General features: G+C 38.4%; 1 protein-coding gene across 1 annotated transcript in view; it reads left to right on the forward strand.

The window, feature by feature from the left end:
- The window catches only part of STARD9 (StAR related lipid transfer domain containing 9), a 129,827-nt gene that overhangs the window by 36,800 nt on the left and 75,244 nt on the right, over positions 1 to 17,783 (forward strand). Inside the window, exon 3 of the mRNA XM_075193276.1 lies at positions 4,347 to 4,463. Coding sequence (XP_075049377.1) covers positions 4,347 to 4,463 — 117 coding nt within the window. The remainder of the gene's footprint in view (positions 1 to 4,346; positions 4,464 to 17,783) is intronic.

The raw sequence follows: 17,783 nt of genomic DNA on the forward strand, positions 1-17,783 counted from the left end.
ACCAAAATCAAAAGAATTGCAATCTGACAATCCACTGCTTTCTTTATTCAATGGCATGCCAGCCGAGGCGAGGGATGCTTAGTATTGTGGTTAAAGTAAAAAACAGTGTTTAGTTTTGGGTTTCTCTAATTCCAATGTGTCATTTTCAGCCAGCATAAGCAGAGTGAAAGGTGACAATGCACTTCATTAATAAAGCTATGTGCTGTATCTTTTATAATGCAAATTGAAGCAAGGTATGTAATCTATTTGTATAAAGTATATTATAGGTTTTGCACATTTGTATGTAATCTTTAATATAAGAATCAATCAATACTGGATATTGAGCTAGGTAATAATAGCCACGCATAAGAAAATACTCCACAGGAGAAAATAACCTTAAATACTACCCATTATATACTTAATCTAGATAACATAGTCAGTCTGGTGATTTCCATGTCATTATACACTGCTTTGCATGAAATATGTAACATAGGTTGTGATGTTCTATTCCCATTTTACAAGTCTTTGCTACCATACATTGAAATCAAATTTGGCACAGGAAACCTCAATATAGTACACATATATATCACATTATTTAAACTTGTGCTATAAAATTCATCCAAGAATCACTTGGACAATAAGGAGCTGATGCAAAGCGATGCCTATGACAGTTAGCGACACCAAATTTACGTCAAATTGCTCTGTGCATGGCCAGAAAAGTGTCCGCGTGTTTGTGCGCCTATGGAGATTTGTCTGATTCTGGCGGTGGAGGGAAGGAATATTGTAATGTAGACCAAGTCCTGTAAGGTTGTATTTGTGCAATTGCAAACAGATGCAGCTGCACACAGATGCATATACATCTGTCAAAGCCATATCACTTGCGGGTGGTCGAGGGTAGGTGCAAATGCACAAGATGGAAACTTGTTTCTACTGTTTTAAGACATGTTGTTTTTTTAGGTTTTATTAACGTCTAATAGTGTATTGTGTATTTTTGCAAGCAAAACGAATGGTTAAAATCATGGGCGTAAGAGTATGTCACATATACTCTGTCCTCCCGCATTTTACTGACCGAATTCTATGTATTTCATGCATAGTTGATTAGTAGCTGGATCTGTGCCCAAGAACAATTTGTCTGGAAATAAAACAATATTGTCAAATGGATTTTTCAGTTGGTAGCTGCAATAATTGGATACTGGCAGCTTTTTGCAGGAGTGTCTTATGTTAAACACAAGAATTTAGGGATTCTCATTGTCTGTTTTAACTGAAAATGTCCTAAATCTTATCCTCCTGCAGCATTCGGGAACCTTAAACACTCCCCTCCAGCACTTTGACAAGTCCCCCTCCTACCACTGGTGCTCCACTCGCATGGAAATCAGATTCTTCTCCATTAGAGGAGCAGTGTGTCAGCTTCCTGTTTTATCATCACCACTAATTGTGATGGTATCCTAGGGAAATGCCAGGAGCTTCCCAAATAGTCTGCTGTCCCCCCTAAGCTCTGATACCACTGCAGTTAGCGGGGATGATGGAACTCTAAGCAGGAGCATTGATCTTGTAACAGATAAGTACATGAAGTAAGTGTGGAGTAGCAGATGGAACTGCCAGGGAATAGTGTGGAAGGTCCTCCAATGCTGAGGGGGGGGGGGGGGGCCTCTATTGATAGCGTTATATACCAATCACTAAGCTTAAAACAAAGGTGCCCCCTCACCATTACATATGATACAAGGTCGGTAGAATTGGTGTTGGTGTGCAATACTTCAAAGGCGTTCCGCCTACAAGCTCGCTTGTTCACCACCTAGCAATTGAAGGATGTCTTGTGGAGCTCTTCCCTCTGGACAGCCCACCAGCCCATACCAAACTAATAAGGTGAACAGCTATTTTCGTCAATAGTTGGAAAATTCAAACATCAAAGTAGTTAGTGGTACCAAATTGATATATAGACATACCTCCTAACAAGTGTTTCGCATAAGGTACAATTCTGATTTGAGGGAAATGTCCAGCTGTCCCACGTAAATGGACTTTTGTCCCAATTCAGGGCGAGCTTGGAGGTATGTCCCACTAAGCAATAGGTTGTATTTGGAGGAGGAGAAGGGTTCTTTTAGCGTGACCATGCCCCCTTCTAGTTGATGCAACCTGTCTTGAATTGTGATTCGCAAATCTTGGGTGGTATGGTTTATGGGAAAATGATTTTGGCTACTTGGTTACCAGTAGTGTTTTACTTGGGGAGCTGGATACAGGTGAACATGTCCCTGTGGTGAGGATTAGGGGAGCTAGGCATGCACATTGTCCCCCAGTTTGTAGGTGTGAACAAATTAGAGATGGTCACTGACCCCGTGTTTAGGTTTTGGATCTGGATTACCTTTGGGTTTTGGTTTTGGCAAAACCACCCTTGCGTGTTTTGGTTTTGGTTTTGTTTTGCAATTTTGTTTAAAAATCTATTTTTTTGGGCCTAAAATAACCTAATTTAGTGCTCCACCTGTTTCTTGGATAAGTAAGGTAATTGTAAAGCTAATAAATTATGAAAAAAACAATTTAATTCCTGGTAGGCCGTCATTAATTCTACACACAAACCTGATTGTCTTCCTCTCCATCTATGCCTATTGGCAATGCAGCCATCGTCTTTGGGTGTATATTACACCCTACACTTATAGTTAAATATATAAAGAAATGGACAAAGGCAGTTTGGTTTCTGTCTGTATAGGCCCCCCTCCACTTGTAGAAAGTAGTAAAAAATTCAGCCGTTAGAGACTGTACAATATAAATTGAAATGGACAAAGCCAGTTTGGGGTCAGTCTGTGTATGACACCCTACCCTTATTGAGAAATTGCCAAAACAGCAGCCTTTTAAGACTGTACCTGATATAGAAATGCCCCAAGTCCCTTTCCTATTTGGGGGTAGATTGTACCCTAAACTTACACTTATAAGTATACTTATTTTTTTCGGGTGTGTTTTTTTCCCTGATTTAAAAAGACTATGTACTTTTACATAGGCTTTACCAGATGACGTACAGGTAAGACTACCATCAGGACTGGTGCCAGCACCTGCTTGCTGATTCTGCTCATATGTGGACTGCTTTGAATCCATTTTAATGAGCCCAAACCACTTGTAGTGCAAAATATTCAATAGATACTGCTGCTAAATATGACTTTTTGCAGCCAGAAAAATTATTGTTTCACACTGGGGAATATGGGACACCCCAAAGCACTTGTAGTGCAAAATATTGAAAAAAATGCCTCCTCTATCCTCCTCTCTTCCTGCTCTAACAATTACTAATAGAATTGGTATCAGAATTGAAATAATAATAGAAAGAATTAGGTGTACAATTATTGCTCTGTCCCTGCTCTAATACAGCCTGTGACCTAACCCTGCTCTCTCCCTCTGTCAAATGGTGATGGATTGCTGTGTAGGCGGGTATTTATGCATTTCAAATATCGCAAGAACCGAGCTCTGAGATCCGACTATGTCACGATGACGTTTTGCCTCGATTTAGAATCTGAATGGGCGGGAGAGTACCGAGCCTGGCTCGGTACTCGGATAGGCGAAGTTCGGGTGGGTTCGGTTCTCGGGGAACCGAGCCCGCCCATCTCTAGAACAAATGCTGATTTATAAAAGAGGAGGGTGCTAATTTGTAGACTGTAGGTGGTGCAATATATCTCAGTACCAGCTATGCTCCTGTCCCTACTCCCCACACTGTGTCAGTCTCAGAGTTTGCTTCTGCAGTAAGCGGCTGGTGACCACTGTAACAGCACATGTGTGCTTTGGCTGTGTAGTGTCGAGTAGCAGATACACCCTTGGTAGGTCGATGGATACACCTGACAATGCTCATGGTGGAAACCGTAAAACAGCCAAAGTCAAAACTTCAAAACTTTAGGACAACAGCCCTCATTAATTTATACTTTTATGTATTTCTCCTAAAATACTGCTCATTTAGCCTCCTCTATAATTTACATTAATTATGGGTGGAAGGGGAGATTGTGTCGGTCTTCATTACATGTGTCTCTTTTGTGTGTTTGAAACTCTGTATTCTATTTGATCAGTACTTGGAAAGTGAAAAATATATTACATTATTATATCTATAGGGACAAGACTACCTTGGAGGTTTTGGAAAATTCAAGTGCGGGGAGAATTGGGCTGTGAACTCTCCCACTAGTCCAGGAACTATATGCACTTGTGTGTCTAAAACAAGGCTTATCACCAATACACTTGAATCCTCCCATCATCCGGTTCAAACTTTTGCACACCTGCCCAACCCCCCACAGATGTCATGTTGGCATTCCACAATACTAGGTCGTTTCCATGTGTTTTTTTAGTTTGAAATACAACTGGTTCCTCAAAATAGATGACTCTCATTGTGCGTGTTCTGTTTTCAGCTGGACTACAAATCAGATGGATGTGGGGACACCAGAGAGCGGCTGCTGGAGTTTGGCTTTGATTATTGTTATTGGTCTGTAGATCCGGAGGATCCAAAACATGCATCTCAGGAAGTGGTAAGTTAACCTCTTAATTTGATTATATAAATTGTAGAGGCAAGTTCACCAATCTAAACATACGTTTGCAGAGCACAGCTGCTAAGTAGTTACCATTACTGTTTTTCTTCCTGTGTATGGCTGTATAATTTGTTCTTTTGACTTTGTGTCCATTCATATGGATATCATCATCATAATCAGCTATTTATATAGCGCCACTAATTCCGCAGCACTGTACAGAGAACTCTTTCACGTCAGTCCCTGCCCCATTGGAGCTTACAGTGTAAATTCCCTAACATACACACACATAGACAGAGAGACTAAGGGCAATTTGATAGCAGACAATTTACTAACTAGTATGTTTTTGGATTTTGGGAGGAAACCGGAGCACCCGGAGGAAACCCAAGCAAACACAGGGAAAACATACAAACTCCGCACAGATAAGGCCATGGTTGGGAATCGAACCCATGACCCCAGTGCTGTGGGGCAGAAGTGCTAACCACTAAGCCACTGTGCTGCTATGTATTTGGAGATATATGGATTGCGAGATATATGGATATATAAAATATATAGGGAGAGAATTATTTTGCCTATGTTTTGATGAATTTAATATTGACTTTATTCTAACAGAACTATTAATAAACATCGTTACATATTTAAATACTATCAATATTTGTGTAATTTGTGGTTTCTGCATGCAGTATTACACTACAAGATCTCTTGGACCAGCAGTTTGTTATTCTTCATTATTATATACTATTATAATATTATGTTAATATTTGTAAGTAAGGTTTATGTTTTAGATGTGTTGTAATAACTGCTCTTACTGTGCCTTTTCACTTACAGATTTTATGCTATGTGTTTTTTCCTTAGGTATTTAAAAATAATTTATTTGTTGCATGTATACCTGAGTTTTCCTGTACAATCCCTGCTGTGCTCTACACGGTAGGAGTTTTGCGCTGCTTTGAATCCTGTACGAACCCCGTCTGGAAATAAGTTATTTACAACACACTCTTCGTGCCAGAGATTTGTTTTTCAGCGAAGCTGTCTGTTTACTTTAGGATAAAATCACTTCTATCCTTATTTGTAGAACTGCAATGCAGATTACAAAGGGCGATTTGACCGATACCACTTTGTACAGGAACAAGGCAAGCTGAGGCTTGTTGTGTGACGTCCCACACTGTGGCTCAACTACCCCATGAAAGTCCAGACTGCTAAATGATTGCTATGTGTTTGATTTGGTATATGAGAAGAGAACAGTGGAAACATATAATCATTGTTTAAACAAGGATAACAAGTGGACATGTAAGAAACAATGAGCTTTGCAAGTATGCTTAAGTTACATTATACAACTTGTAAACATTCCTTGGTGAAAGACATCCTTTGTTTAGTTGTGTCTTGACACATCTGCTTTGCTAAAGGTTGAAAGGTTTAGTTGCTAGAGGATTCTTTATTTCCTCACTGAAACCATCATTTCTGTTGTATAATATTGTAGCTTCCAGCTGGGGCAGGTAACTCTCATCCTTTGCTGGACTAGACCACCCATTATCCAGAACATGACCAGTTAAGTGGCTGAGAATGATGAAAGTAGCAGGACAAAAACTACTCTTGCTATACGTCAGGATCAGGTTAAGCATTTGGCTCCGTTGGCCTGTGCCTAAGGACAGGAGAGGATGAAAGGTTGTGTATAACAGAGGCATTCTATTGCACTCAGTAATTCAACTGATGAAGCTACAAAATGTTCTGTATAAAAGGTGTCTCTAGTGAATGGGATGGGGCTTAGGGTGCTAAAGATAATGGGGCTGAGGCTAGTGGGACATATGCATGCCCAGAAAGTGGGCGCACACATTTGTGCCTATGCAAACTCTGGCATATCTGGCACTTACACACACCTGTGCCTGGAGAGGCAGGAAAGGGAGGCAAGTGGGGTTCTACCAATGGCCGAGTCATGACTTGTCATAATCCAGATGCCAATGATACAAAGGCGGCCGCATCTTGAAATGCGTGCGGCTCTGCATATGGGCAGCAATACGCTTGTTTTATGTGTTCTATTGAAGGTTCTTTTCACTTACTTAGGAACTACAGCAATAAACAGATTTGTTATTTTGTGTCAATCTTGTTGTGTGTGTGTGTGTGTGTGTGTGTGTGTGTGTGTTTTTTAATTGTTGCACATCTTTTCTTCTTGTTATTTCTGAAACTAAAGGTTTTTTTGTTTTTATATAAAAGATCTGCTAAAAATATTGGAAATGTACTTGTAACAGTTCCAGGATCTAGAAGGATCTGTGTATATCTCTCCTCATGATCGCACCTTTATCTCTGATGCTTTCCTGTACGCAGCAGGCTTCCTGTCAGCCATCCCATAAACAAACACTCTAGCCAGACTCTTAGCCACTTTTTTATATATATATATATTTAGCCACATAAAGCAGTATAGGAAATGTAAATAGAATGTCAAACCTCTTCAGTGCTGTCAGTGTCAAGGTATGGGAACTATATGTGTATGTATATAATATGCTAAATATAAAAAACAGCTTTTATAGTGCGCTTCACTAGCAACTTTCAATAACAAGTCATTGCAAGTGTAACTACACCGAAGTTCATCTGAACACTGCTTCGTATATTAAAAATCTTCTTAATGAATACAGCACTAGGTCTCCAGGTGTTGCTTGCACTAAAACTTGATTAGTCTGATTCTTCCCCTCACAAGCTTGTGTATGTGTGTGTGTGTGTGTGTGTGTGTGTATGTGTATATATATATATATATATATATATATATATATATATATATATATATATATATATATATATATATATATATATATAATATATATATATATAATATATATATACTTATATTATACACAAATATCTATCGCCAACTTATTATTCAGCACTTAACAAATAAAGTTGTTTTTTTTTAGTTTTGTTTTTTTTAATATTTGGTACAGTTCTCCTACTGTGCTCCAAGAAGCAGATATGAAAAAAGCCCAGTTGTAATCCTTGACTGTTCCTCAGCTTCACTCCACTCATCACTGTCGCTTTCAAAACATTGCGAGAATACGTCTTTCTCAGGGCATTACCAAAACCCTTTTCCATTATCTCATTATCTCCTGCATCTACTATATGGCCTTCTTCTCACCTAACCTCCTCTCTACAGTCCGTCCCAGATGCTGGAGTCAAACAAATTTTCTCTCCACATCCACCACTTTGCTGATGCCTGCTCTTGCTCTCCTTTTCCTCCAGAATTCAATGGAAGCTTCTCACCCCAACAACTCCTCTCCTTCGTACATCTCTGACCTCATCACAAGATACTCTCCCTCTCACCCTCTTCTATCTGGCTCTGAACTACACCTCCTCTCCTCTCTCATATCCATCCCTCACTCCTATCTCCAGGACTTTTCTTTTGCTGCTCTTCACTTATGGATCTCCAGACCCCACCTGACAATCCCAGCCCCCCCCCTTCCCCCCCAAATTTATAATCTTTGAAGCACTCTCTCAAAACCCCTTTAATACCTTTTTGATATTTTATCGATTTATCCATAGAGCTCAGCGTATGTTTAAGTTTTATTCTTGCAGTGTTAATCATTTGCTGCTATCTGGGTATTTATTCAATGGTTATTTTTGGAAAATGGCAACAATAAAATCTAAAAATCCCAGTGTCAAGTTTGTTTTTCTAAAAGACCTGCAACAGCAATATTTCTTGAGCATGTGTGGAGAGTGGGGGCTGGCTGGGCTGGGCTGGGGGCCATCCCGGGCCGGTCCTAGAGTGGACCACCTTTGGCTGGGTCACCTGCATGTTTTTCCTAATAGGTTGCTGAGTAGTCTTTCCCACTGGGCTAAAATTTTAGAGTATAATTAATGTGATAAAGAATAGGAAGAGCCCTGCTTAAAATGTGGAGCATGTTTGAGAAAGGGAAAGAAACTGACAAACTTCTCTACACAGCTGCTCTGTACAATAGCTCTTTAAATGGCCTGAATTTCACAGCGATAACATCACTTTCTTGGCTTCAGCAATAGTCATAGTTGTTGTTTGTGCATTTTCATGTTGTGGTCTGAAGGTTTTTTTTGCTTTTTTATATTTTTAAAACACTAGGTTTATTTCTTTAGACAGTAAATTATTTCAAATAATACAATAAAGGTATATAGGCGCATATAACAAGTTCACCACAGAATCAAAAAGTCCATAAAATGTCCACATAAATCAAACGCTTCTTATAGGTCCAATTATGCAATCTTCTTTACAGATGATATCAAGAAGCAGATGTCATATGGAAGGACTTAATTTTGTCTTTTACAAACTCTCCAAATATTGCGGTCTGTGGAGATTAGAAAAAAGAGAATAAATGGATATCAAATTAGTATTTCAACTAACAAAAACCACTCTTCCTAAATCCCATATCCAAAGAAACGTATATCAACTTCACCGTGTATAAACTAACGGTTACTTAAAACACCACATGTGTAAGGTGAGTGAAAAAATGAGATGAATCACTTACACAGTGAAATTGATCCACTGATTGATATCTAAAATCACGCCGGACTTAAGTGAAGAGTCAGCGTGTAGATTGAATAACTCCCGGCCAATCTCCGCTAGACAGTCCTCTCTCCTCCGGCTTGTGTAACACTGCTGCCAAGTGGGCGGATCTGTGTTTAACCGACGCGTTTCAACCCCGCCTCTGGGATCTTTGTCAAGGCATACACAGAGTCCGTTCAGCTTCCATTTAAACCCTTTTGAGAAAGTTGTTACGGACGAAACGCGTCAAGGGAGCATTGGTTGACTGACTGTTTGGCTGGTGATTGCAGAGGAGGTTCGATTTTCGGAGGAGCTGGGGGGCTGTTTGCTCGTGGCAATCATCTGTCCTCTTTTCAGTCTTATCATCTGCAGAACGCTCTGGAATTATTACACTGCGGCCTATAGGATTTCAGCTATGAGAAAATGGCTGCTGCTCTCGGTACTTATGGCGACCGTATTGTTTACAGATCGGTAACCAGTCAGTTGCCGCTCACGCTGTATAAATAAATCATCTGTAATTAAGTAATGAAATAAGAGATTTCCCTCACTGTCCAGCAAACGGACAGCAAAAAGTAAATTATTTGCATATGTTCCCTTATAAAGATTTTTTTGTAACAAGTATATAAGCTCTGCACCTTCGATATTTACATCTGCTCTTAATGGCACCAGTGGTCCTAACCATAATGTGTATAATAGTATATGGAACTGGCTGATAAAACATACTGGCATGGTGAGGCAGCTCAAATTATAATCCACCAAAACTTCCTTTGTCAACCATATATGTAGGACATTATATTCGTATTCTAAAATTAATCATGAGGAATAATTGCTACCAGCTTTTTTTGTTTGACAAATGTTACATGTAGCAGAATATGACCTTATCTTGTGTGTCCCTTTTTTCCCGTCTTCCTGCAGAGAACAGCCCAATCTCAAGATTCTATTTTATCTATTAACTATTCAATTTGACAGCCAAAAACACCATGTATTTAATTTGAATAGGAATCTGTTTGCACCCTTCACCATGGATTCTATAGTGACATGTTATCAGTTAGTTCATTAACATATGTACTTGGCAAGACACTAGACTTGGCTATGTTAGTCCTTGGTGCTTTCCTCTCCCATTTTCCACTATCGTAGTAAAATGGTCTATTCAACTGATTCCTACCATTATACTCTGCCAATGCTTATTTTAAAAGCACAGCTGAGAGTGAAGTGACATTGCTGAGTCTAACATCATTCTCATTGACTAATTAGACATTCAAATTAACAGCTGCATCTTACATTATCCAGAATTTTGTGTAATGCATTGTAAAGTGCGCAGCCCTATAATATGCTCCTTCATATATTAATGTTTGTATTTTTATTATATACTGGAAAAGGTGACTTGGTTGTTTTCCAGTAGAAGGTTGAGATTTAAAGAATTAAACAGTTGTAAGTACATAAATAGTTATTGGAAAGGAACACTCTGTTATCATTGTACATGTGTTGCAGATTACTAATGGACCACAATGGTAGGGGAAGTTAAATCGTTTAAATTGATATTTAGTTGGATAGTGTTTTGTGTTGGGTGTTCACGGGTGATCTTTATGTAGAAATATGTGGTATACACCAATGAACATAGGGGGACAGTTCAGATTAATGTAAGAATTTCCTAAAGTGGTATTGTAAATTTTTTTATATAGTGAGAGTGCAGTAGAGTAAGATATTATTTCCGTGAGGCAGCTTGGTGTATGATAATACAAGCATTTTGTGAGGTAGTTGTGTGGGTGTTTCTATTGTGACCGGTAGTAGTGCTGTGTAGGGTGCTGGCACTTATACACACATGCATTCTTCCCCATATGCATTTGTGCACCATGCTTTCCCCCCTACTGCATGCTGCATATCCAGACATGCATTCTCTCCACATACTCACTTGGGTATCTCTCACTTTCTTTAGTCTAATTCTCTCTATAAGCTCTTCTTACTTGCCCCACCATTCTAAACGCATACAACGCTGGAACTTATGTAGCATATTTGTACTAGACTACAAATATCACGCAGTAGGTGGTGCTGGATATTGGAGAATAAAGGGCATGGGAAGTGGGATCAGAGAATTTACCAGGATCAACCTTCTACAGTTTTCAGGGGGGATATTACAATGGTAGATGGGGCACCTATAATTGCAGAATATGGACCTATGGGTGTACAGTATTGAAGCTATTTGGAAAGAGAAGGGTGGAATTAGTGTAGTACCGCCACTGTTGTTGCAAAGCAGGAAGCTGAACTAGGACAGTTGCGTGCTCCTATAGAGTAAGCTATGCTAGTATAAAGGAAAAGAGGGAGTAGCTATTACAGAAAGAGTTATATAGAGAGGTGGGGACAGGTTCCCTGGTTTAATGTTCTGGGTATGTGTTGTGTGTACAGAGAAAGCCTCCTGGGATCAGATATATAGAACAATGTCTGGCTGGACAACCCCTGAGGACATTTGGGCCCCTGTGGCGGCTTTTATACTTTGTTTCATTTCACGTCTCAGAGTGTTTCCTGATTGGCTCCAACACATTCTTTGTATTCAGCAATTTCTTCAAAGTTCAACAGTTTTTTTCCAAAACTTTTATGTTCTTTGAAAGAAACCATATAGAATTATTACGCAAAATAAAGCAATTTCCACAAACATTGCTCATGATTTTTGTAACTAAACAATAGAAGTTTTACATGAGCGAATGAGCTGGTACTATTACTAAAGGCTTTGATAGTCATATTAAATAAATATTTTACCCCTCTCTTCTGTTAAATTTGAAAGGCATGGGTTACCATACTCTGGCTTTAATTACATGTCGCATAAATTATCTGTGTGTTTTACCGCTAGCTTTGAAGTGATTTATGGAAACCAAACAGTGCATGTTGCTAAGGTTGATCCTTGGGTCCCATATGCATAGAATCATTAAGCAGAGCATTAACTTTTTCATACATCATGTTTTGAACTTTCATCTTAACTAAGGTATGTCATCGATACCAAAGGCCTCTTCCATCTGATTGTTATATTTATTCTTTTAGAAAAATATATCCACTGTACAGATCTATGCAGAACATTACAAAATTCTACTGACTTATCTCCTAGCAGGAAGGTGTATACTGGGCTATCTCAATCAATGATGAAATCGTGCACCAGTAGTGTGTTATGGTTGGGTAAGACCAACAGATATGTTTGGTGGAACCATCTAATTGACCACCCAGAAGAGATTGGTTCATTATCAAATGTAAAATACAGAATCTCTACTTTGGTTTTGTGACCTTTTAAATAGCATTTCGTATGATTTGTTGTGTTTTAGGACTTATACACACAGGCAATTATTTTGAGTACTGAGTGCATGTTCTTAAAGCCTGTTCTTAAACACCGATAGTGGAACAAATAATGTTAGTGAATGGACTTGCACATGTACTGTGGAGAACATGTTTCTAATGGTCTGTTAAAAGAGAGGACAAAGTACAAGATGTTGCCTATCATCATCATCATCAACATTTATTTATATAGCGCCAGCAAATTCCGTAGCGCCTATGCTTTTAATGGGGTTGTTTTTCAACGTCTGTGTGTATGAGCCCATTAGGGTCATTGTATGTGTGCTATACATGATCTCCTTCTACAGTGTGGCTTACAAGGCTGGTGCTTTATAAATAAAGTATGATAATAGTCACATAAACATGGAAGCATGTGTACTGTATGGTCGAGTAATCATCAAATGTAACTGCTTACTAAAAGATTTTTGTTTTTACAAATAAATAATGGTTGATTATCTGTATGGGCTCATTGAATTAGTGATGCATGTATTATAGAACCATATACCTTTTAGTAGGAGATCAGAATGTCAGTGATTATATAATATATACAGAGTATTCACCTCCCTCTGTACCTCTTTTCAAAACTCAGCTTTATGGGCATAGTAAATTTGATGTTATGTTTTACAAATTACTACCAAATAAATACTTTTTTTTCCCTCTTACTGCTCAATATTCCAGGATATTTCTATGTTTTAATACTAATTTGGAGGTGTTGGTTAATAGAACTTAAGAACCCCTTCTTTGTCCTTTCATCATTCACAGCTTCCATTTCTCATATTCTCATACATAATGCTTTGATTGTGCTGCCGGCTCCTACGTTCTGTCTTTATTACACCACTAATGTGTAGGACACAATGACTTTCTGTATTTGAGAAAACAAATGACGCATGTGTCAGCAATTAAATCTTTTGCCTCCTGGACCCCCAGACTATGGATCCTTTCTAGAGGACATTAGCATAAAGACTTGTGCTGCCTTTTGAATATTGATTGTCCTCATGATTTATGGATGAGATTAAATTTATATTATTTAAGTTTATCACACATCTTTCTTGTGACCAAGCAGCTCTTTAAATGTTCCTATTTTATTTTTCTAATTTAGTGTATAAAGAGTCTTGCTGTTTTATAATAAAATAGCCACAAATATATACTAAATCACACGTGATTAGCAAATCAAGAAAAGCTATGAAATCATGGAGGTTTTTTGTTTTCGCTTATGGCTACCAAACATAATTAAATTTGATCCATTCATAAGCTCCTTGTTATCATTCATAATTATAAACCTTAAAGAGCATGTGTGACCTGTGGCAGCACGGTGGCTCAGTGGTTAGCACTTCTTCATCACAACGCTGGGTGCGGAGTTTGGTTCCTGAACCAACCTTATCTGTGAGGAGTTTGTATGTTCTCCCCGTGTTTGTGTGGGTTTCCTCCAGGTCCTTCGGTTTCCTCCCACACTCCAAAAACAGGTTAATTGGCTGCTGACAAAATTAACACTAATGTGTGTGTATTTTTGTTAGCGAATTTAGACTGTAAGCTTGAGTGGGGCAGGGACTGATGTGAATGACATATATTCCCTGTACAGTGCGGTGGAATTTATGGCGCTATATTAATTAATTATGATGATTACAGAGCTTAGCACGTTTGCCATTAACGGAGCTTTAGCCATTGTTCTCTCTTTTAGAAATTAGACTCCAAGTCACTCCCTTTGACACAGGAAGTTGGGTTGCATACATGAAAATAATTTCCATATGGAAAAATGGTTAGCTTGCATAACTTTGGTTCAGTATAGTACTGCAAGCTCTTTTGATATAAAGCTACATGTATTTTTAGGTCTAACTGTTATTTTATTGCTTAGAAAATGCCAAGGCAGTCCCACAATTGGCAAAAATGTATTCTTTTTTTTTTTTTTGTGGCCACTCAAGAAATTTTCTAGCAGTCAAGGTCGAGCAAAGCAATAATTGTAGTTATATTATTTAAAAAGAATAGCAGAGATAACATGACGGATAGATGGGAAACAAGCAATGCAAGCCACTAAGGTAGCCTGCTTGGAGGAGTATGTATCAACGGTTGCTAGAAAGTGGCTGCTTGACTTTTATTATATAGTGATTTGTTCTGCAATCCTTGAAATTGCGGTTAGTAGACAACTTTCCTATTCTCATATTGTCCTTTGTGGAATCCGCTGTTTTAATTGAGTTAATCACTGGTGCTCACGAGAAGAGTTGCCCAACAATGGGGGACATATAATATAGCTGGCGCAGAGGTAGAAAAGGTGTTGTAACCATGCCTAAATGTGTGGCCGTGTGCCTAGGGTGACACAACTGCAGGAGAGGCAGATATTCCTCTTTCTCATTTCCTTTATAGGTTTTTTTCTTCTTCTGCCGGGAAATTTGTATGTTGGCTTAACAATTTTGAATGACTGGTAGCATATATTTACTTCCTTTAAATAGATGGAGTTTTAGATTTATTTATGTTCTAAGGGGCATATTTAACAAATAGTGCTATTAAACATTCACACACTTACCGTAACTTCAACACTTGTAGTGTCCCGCAGATTTATGAATGATCCATCGCAACAGATATCGTGGATATCTGCTGTTTTGCATTCTGTTTCGTTTTTAGGAGCAGTCACCATCCAATAGAATGGTGACTGCTGCCTACCGCAATCTAACAAGTTCCGAAAAAAAGTGTTTTTCGGTAACTAGTTATGCTAATGTATGCCAGCTGAAGCTGGCGTACATTATCATAATTGAAAAATTTCAGTGCTGTCAGCTCTGCTCCGAATAGCAGAGCGCATTACGAAGAGGTCGTGGTAAGTATTTTTTTTTATCACCGAAACAGCAGTTTATGGGAACTGCTGTTTCTGTGTTCCATTCTTCATAAATTTGAGAAATAGTTCAATCCTTATTAAAGCGATAAGGATTGAAAACTATTCTTCACTTTTTGAGAACATTGATAAATGTGCCCCATAGTTTCAGTGCAGTGTAATATTTCCATTTTATCAATAACTAGCCCAAAAATAGCCTTTTCTGTAAATTTTCTGTTAATATGTTTTGCGTGGCATAAAATATGAATATATGAACACATATCTCTGAAAACAAACTAGCCCAGGTCTTTCGGCTAAATAAAATGTGTTGGTTTTTTTTCTTAGATCCCTTTTAGGTGCTGCAGTTGGTCTTTATTTTGGAAAACTGCAGTTCAGACCTAATAGCAGGATCCTATAGTGCTCCATTAGATTTGCTGATAACCAAACACACACAGCGATAAGTCACCGGACCTCTGCTTTTACATCCAGGAACAATGATCCGTCCATAGAGCTGTGTCTACCTGATGACCTAAAGCCTTGGCTGGACTCAGATTTAATCGAATACAGGGATTAATGAAAGACCAATAGAAATACAGTCGGTAGAGGGAAACGAGCCAAAAACAGATATGGGGGACTGGCCAGCAACTCATTTTTAGCTTCTATTTAAAATCCTATAACACGCATACAGGGAAATCCTCTCGGGGGAATGTATTTTTATATTACATTGTTTCTACATTTCCTGTTTCAGGCTTAGACTTCCCGCTGTGTATGGGGAGGTGTCAGACAAGCACGTGGCAGCTCTCTGCTCCGACTGCTAATATGGCAACAAATTTAAATGTCACGATGAATTGTACTTCTGTGGCACACTACAGTGTATACAGTGTATGTGTGTATATACATGTGTACATATGTGTGCGTATATGTGTGTGTGTGTGTATATATATATATATATATATATATATATATATATATATATATATATATATATATATATATATATATATATATACACACACATATATATATACACTAGCAGGGTTACCCCCGCGTTGTGCGTGTCTGATTTGTAATGTGTAGCTAATTTTTAGATATTAGCAAATTATTTGGTAAATAAACCAAAAATGCTATTTATATAATGATATTTGTTACTTTGTCGTTATGTCGTGTTGTGGCGAGGTTTCCTTTCAGCAGTCAAACAATTGTGTACAACCCAAAAATTATGTTTTCAATATTTGTCGCTCTGTCACATTGGCGCCTTGTCGCTATGTGGTCTAATAGGTTACTTTTTCAACACTAAATAACTAGGTAAGATTTGGTAGCTTTACACGTCTGTGAGAGCTGTGGAAGATATTTGCCAACAAACAAACTTCTTTATAATATATATATATATATATATATATATATATATATATATGTGTGTGTGTATTATAATATGTGTGTATGTTTGTTAATAAAAATGTAGTCCTTATATTTCTTCAATTTACAGTGTACATAGCAGCAAGAAAGGTCCTACCACCTAAGACAATATTTTTATGAATTATAAATAAAGCTGTGCTTTTAAATAATAGAGAATTCTACTACATCTAGAAACAATAGAGTTGTTTTTCGCTTGTTTTTTCTATTTCTCTTACAATGTTTCTAAATTTGGAAGTGAGATGACCCCAGGTGGTATATATTGGCCTATTATGTTTGGTGAATAGTTTAGAAAAATAATATTCGAAGGGGCAGCAAGTTTTAATCTGTAGGATCAGCTGTCAGCACTCATTGTTTACCTATCTTAAAAGGTGCCACTTGCTGATAATGTTGGTCATCTGATGGTTGAAATAGTAACTTGGGAGGTTTCCAAAACATTGCTTCATGCAATTGTTGTAGAAATTGGTTTTCTTCTCAAACAAGAACACATTTTTTTTCAAAATGTGCTAGGAATTGCAAGATTGTTTCAGGCTAAGCTAGGGCAATTGTAGCCTAATGCGCACCTAAAGTAAAAAGAAAGAAATTTAATTAAAAAAACCCTATTATATTTAACTGCAAAAAAGAAACCAGTGTGGGGAAACAAGGTAAGAGAATAGGTCAGGTAACGAGGCATTTGCGAATGGCATGTCAAGAGAAGGAGGCCACCATTTAAATAGCAAGAGAAGCCTTGAAAGAGCTTTCATGTGGCCCCTGATGTGGTATCCATGTCCTAAGATCTCACCAGAACCCCTATTATCCAAACTGGAACATGGAATGCACAAGAACAAATCACCCTACTGGACTAATATACAAATATGATGTGTACAATTAAGTCTGTGGGGGTTTTGTCTTGAGACAATATACAAGTTACCCCTTATAACTCACAAATAAGTATAGGGGCCCACTAATGTCTAATGGCCCTGTATATGCATAGGGGCCCACTAATATCTGACGGCCCTGTATATGTAATGGGGGCCCACCAATGTCTGACGGTCCTGTATATGTAATGGGGGCCCACCAATGTCTGACGGTCCTGTATATGTAATGGGGGCCCACCAATGTCTGACGGCCCTGTATATGCATAGGGGCCCACTAATGTCTGACGGCCCTGTATATGCATAGGGGCCCACCAGTGTCTGACAGCCCTGTATGAGAAGTACCAAGGTATACGGACTTCTGTGGGGATTGTCAGCAGCACAAACTCAGTTGATAGGTTCACGGGGAGCATTCAGCCACACATTTATGAATATTGAAATAAATG

Source organism: Mixophyes fleayi, chromosome 12 (genome assembly GCF_038048845.1).
Source record: "Mixophyes fleayi isolate aMixFle1 chromosome 12, aMixFle1.hap1, whole genome shotgun sequence".
In the NCBI taxonomy this organism is placed as follows: domain Eukaryota; kingdom Metazoa; phylum Chordata; class Amphibia; order Anura; family Limnodynastidae; genus Mixophyes; species Mixophyes fleayi.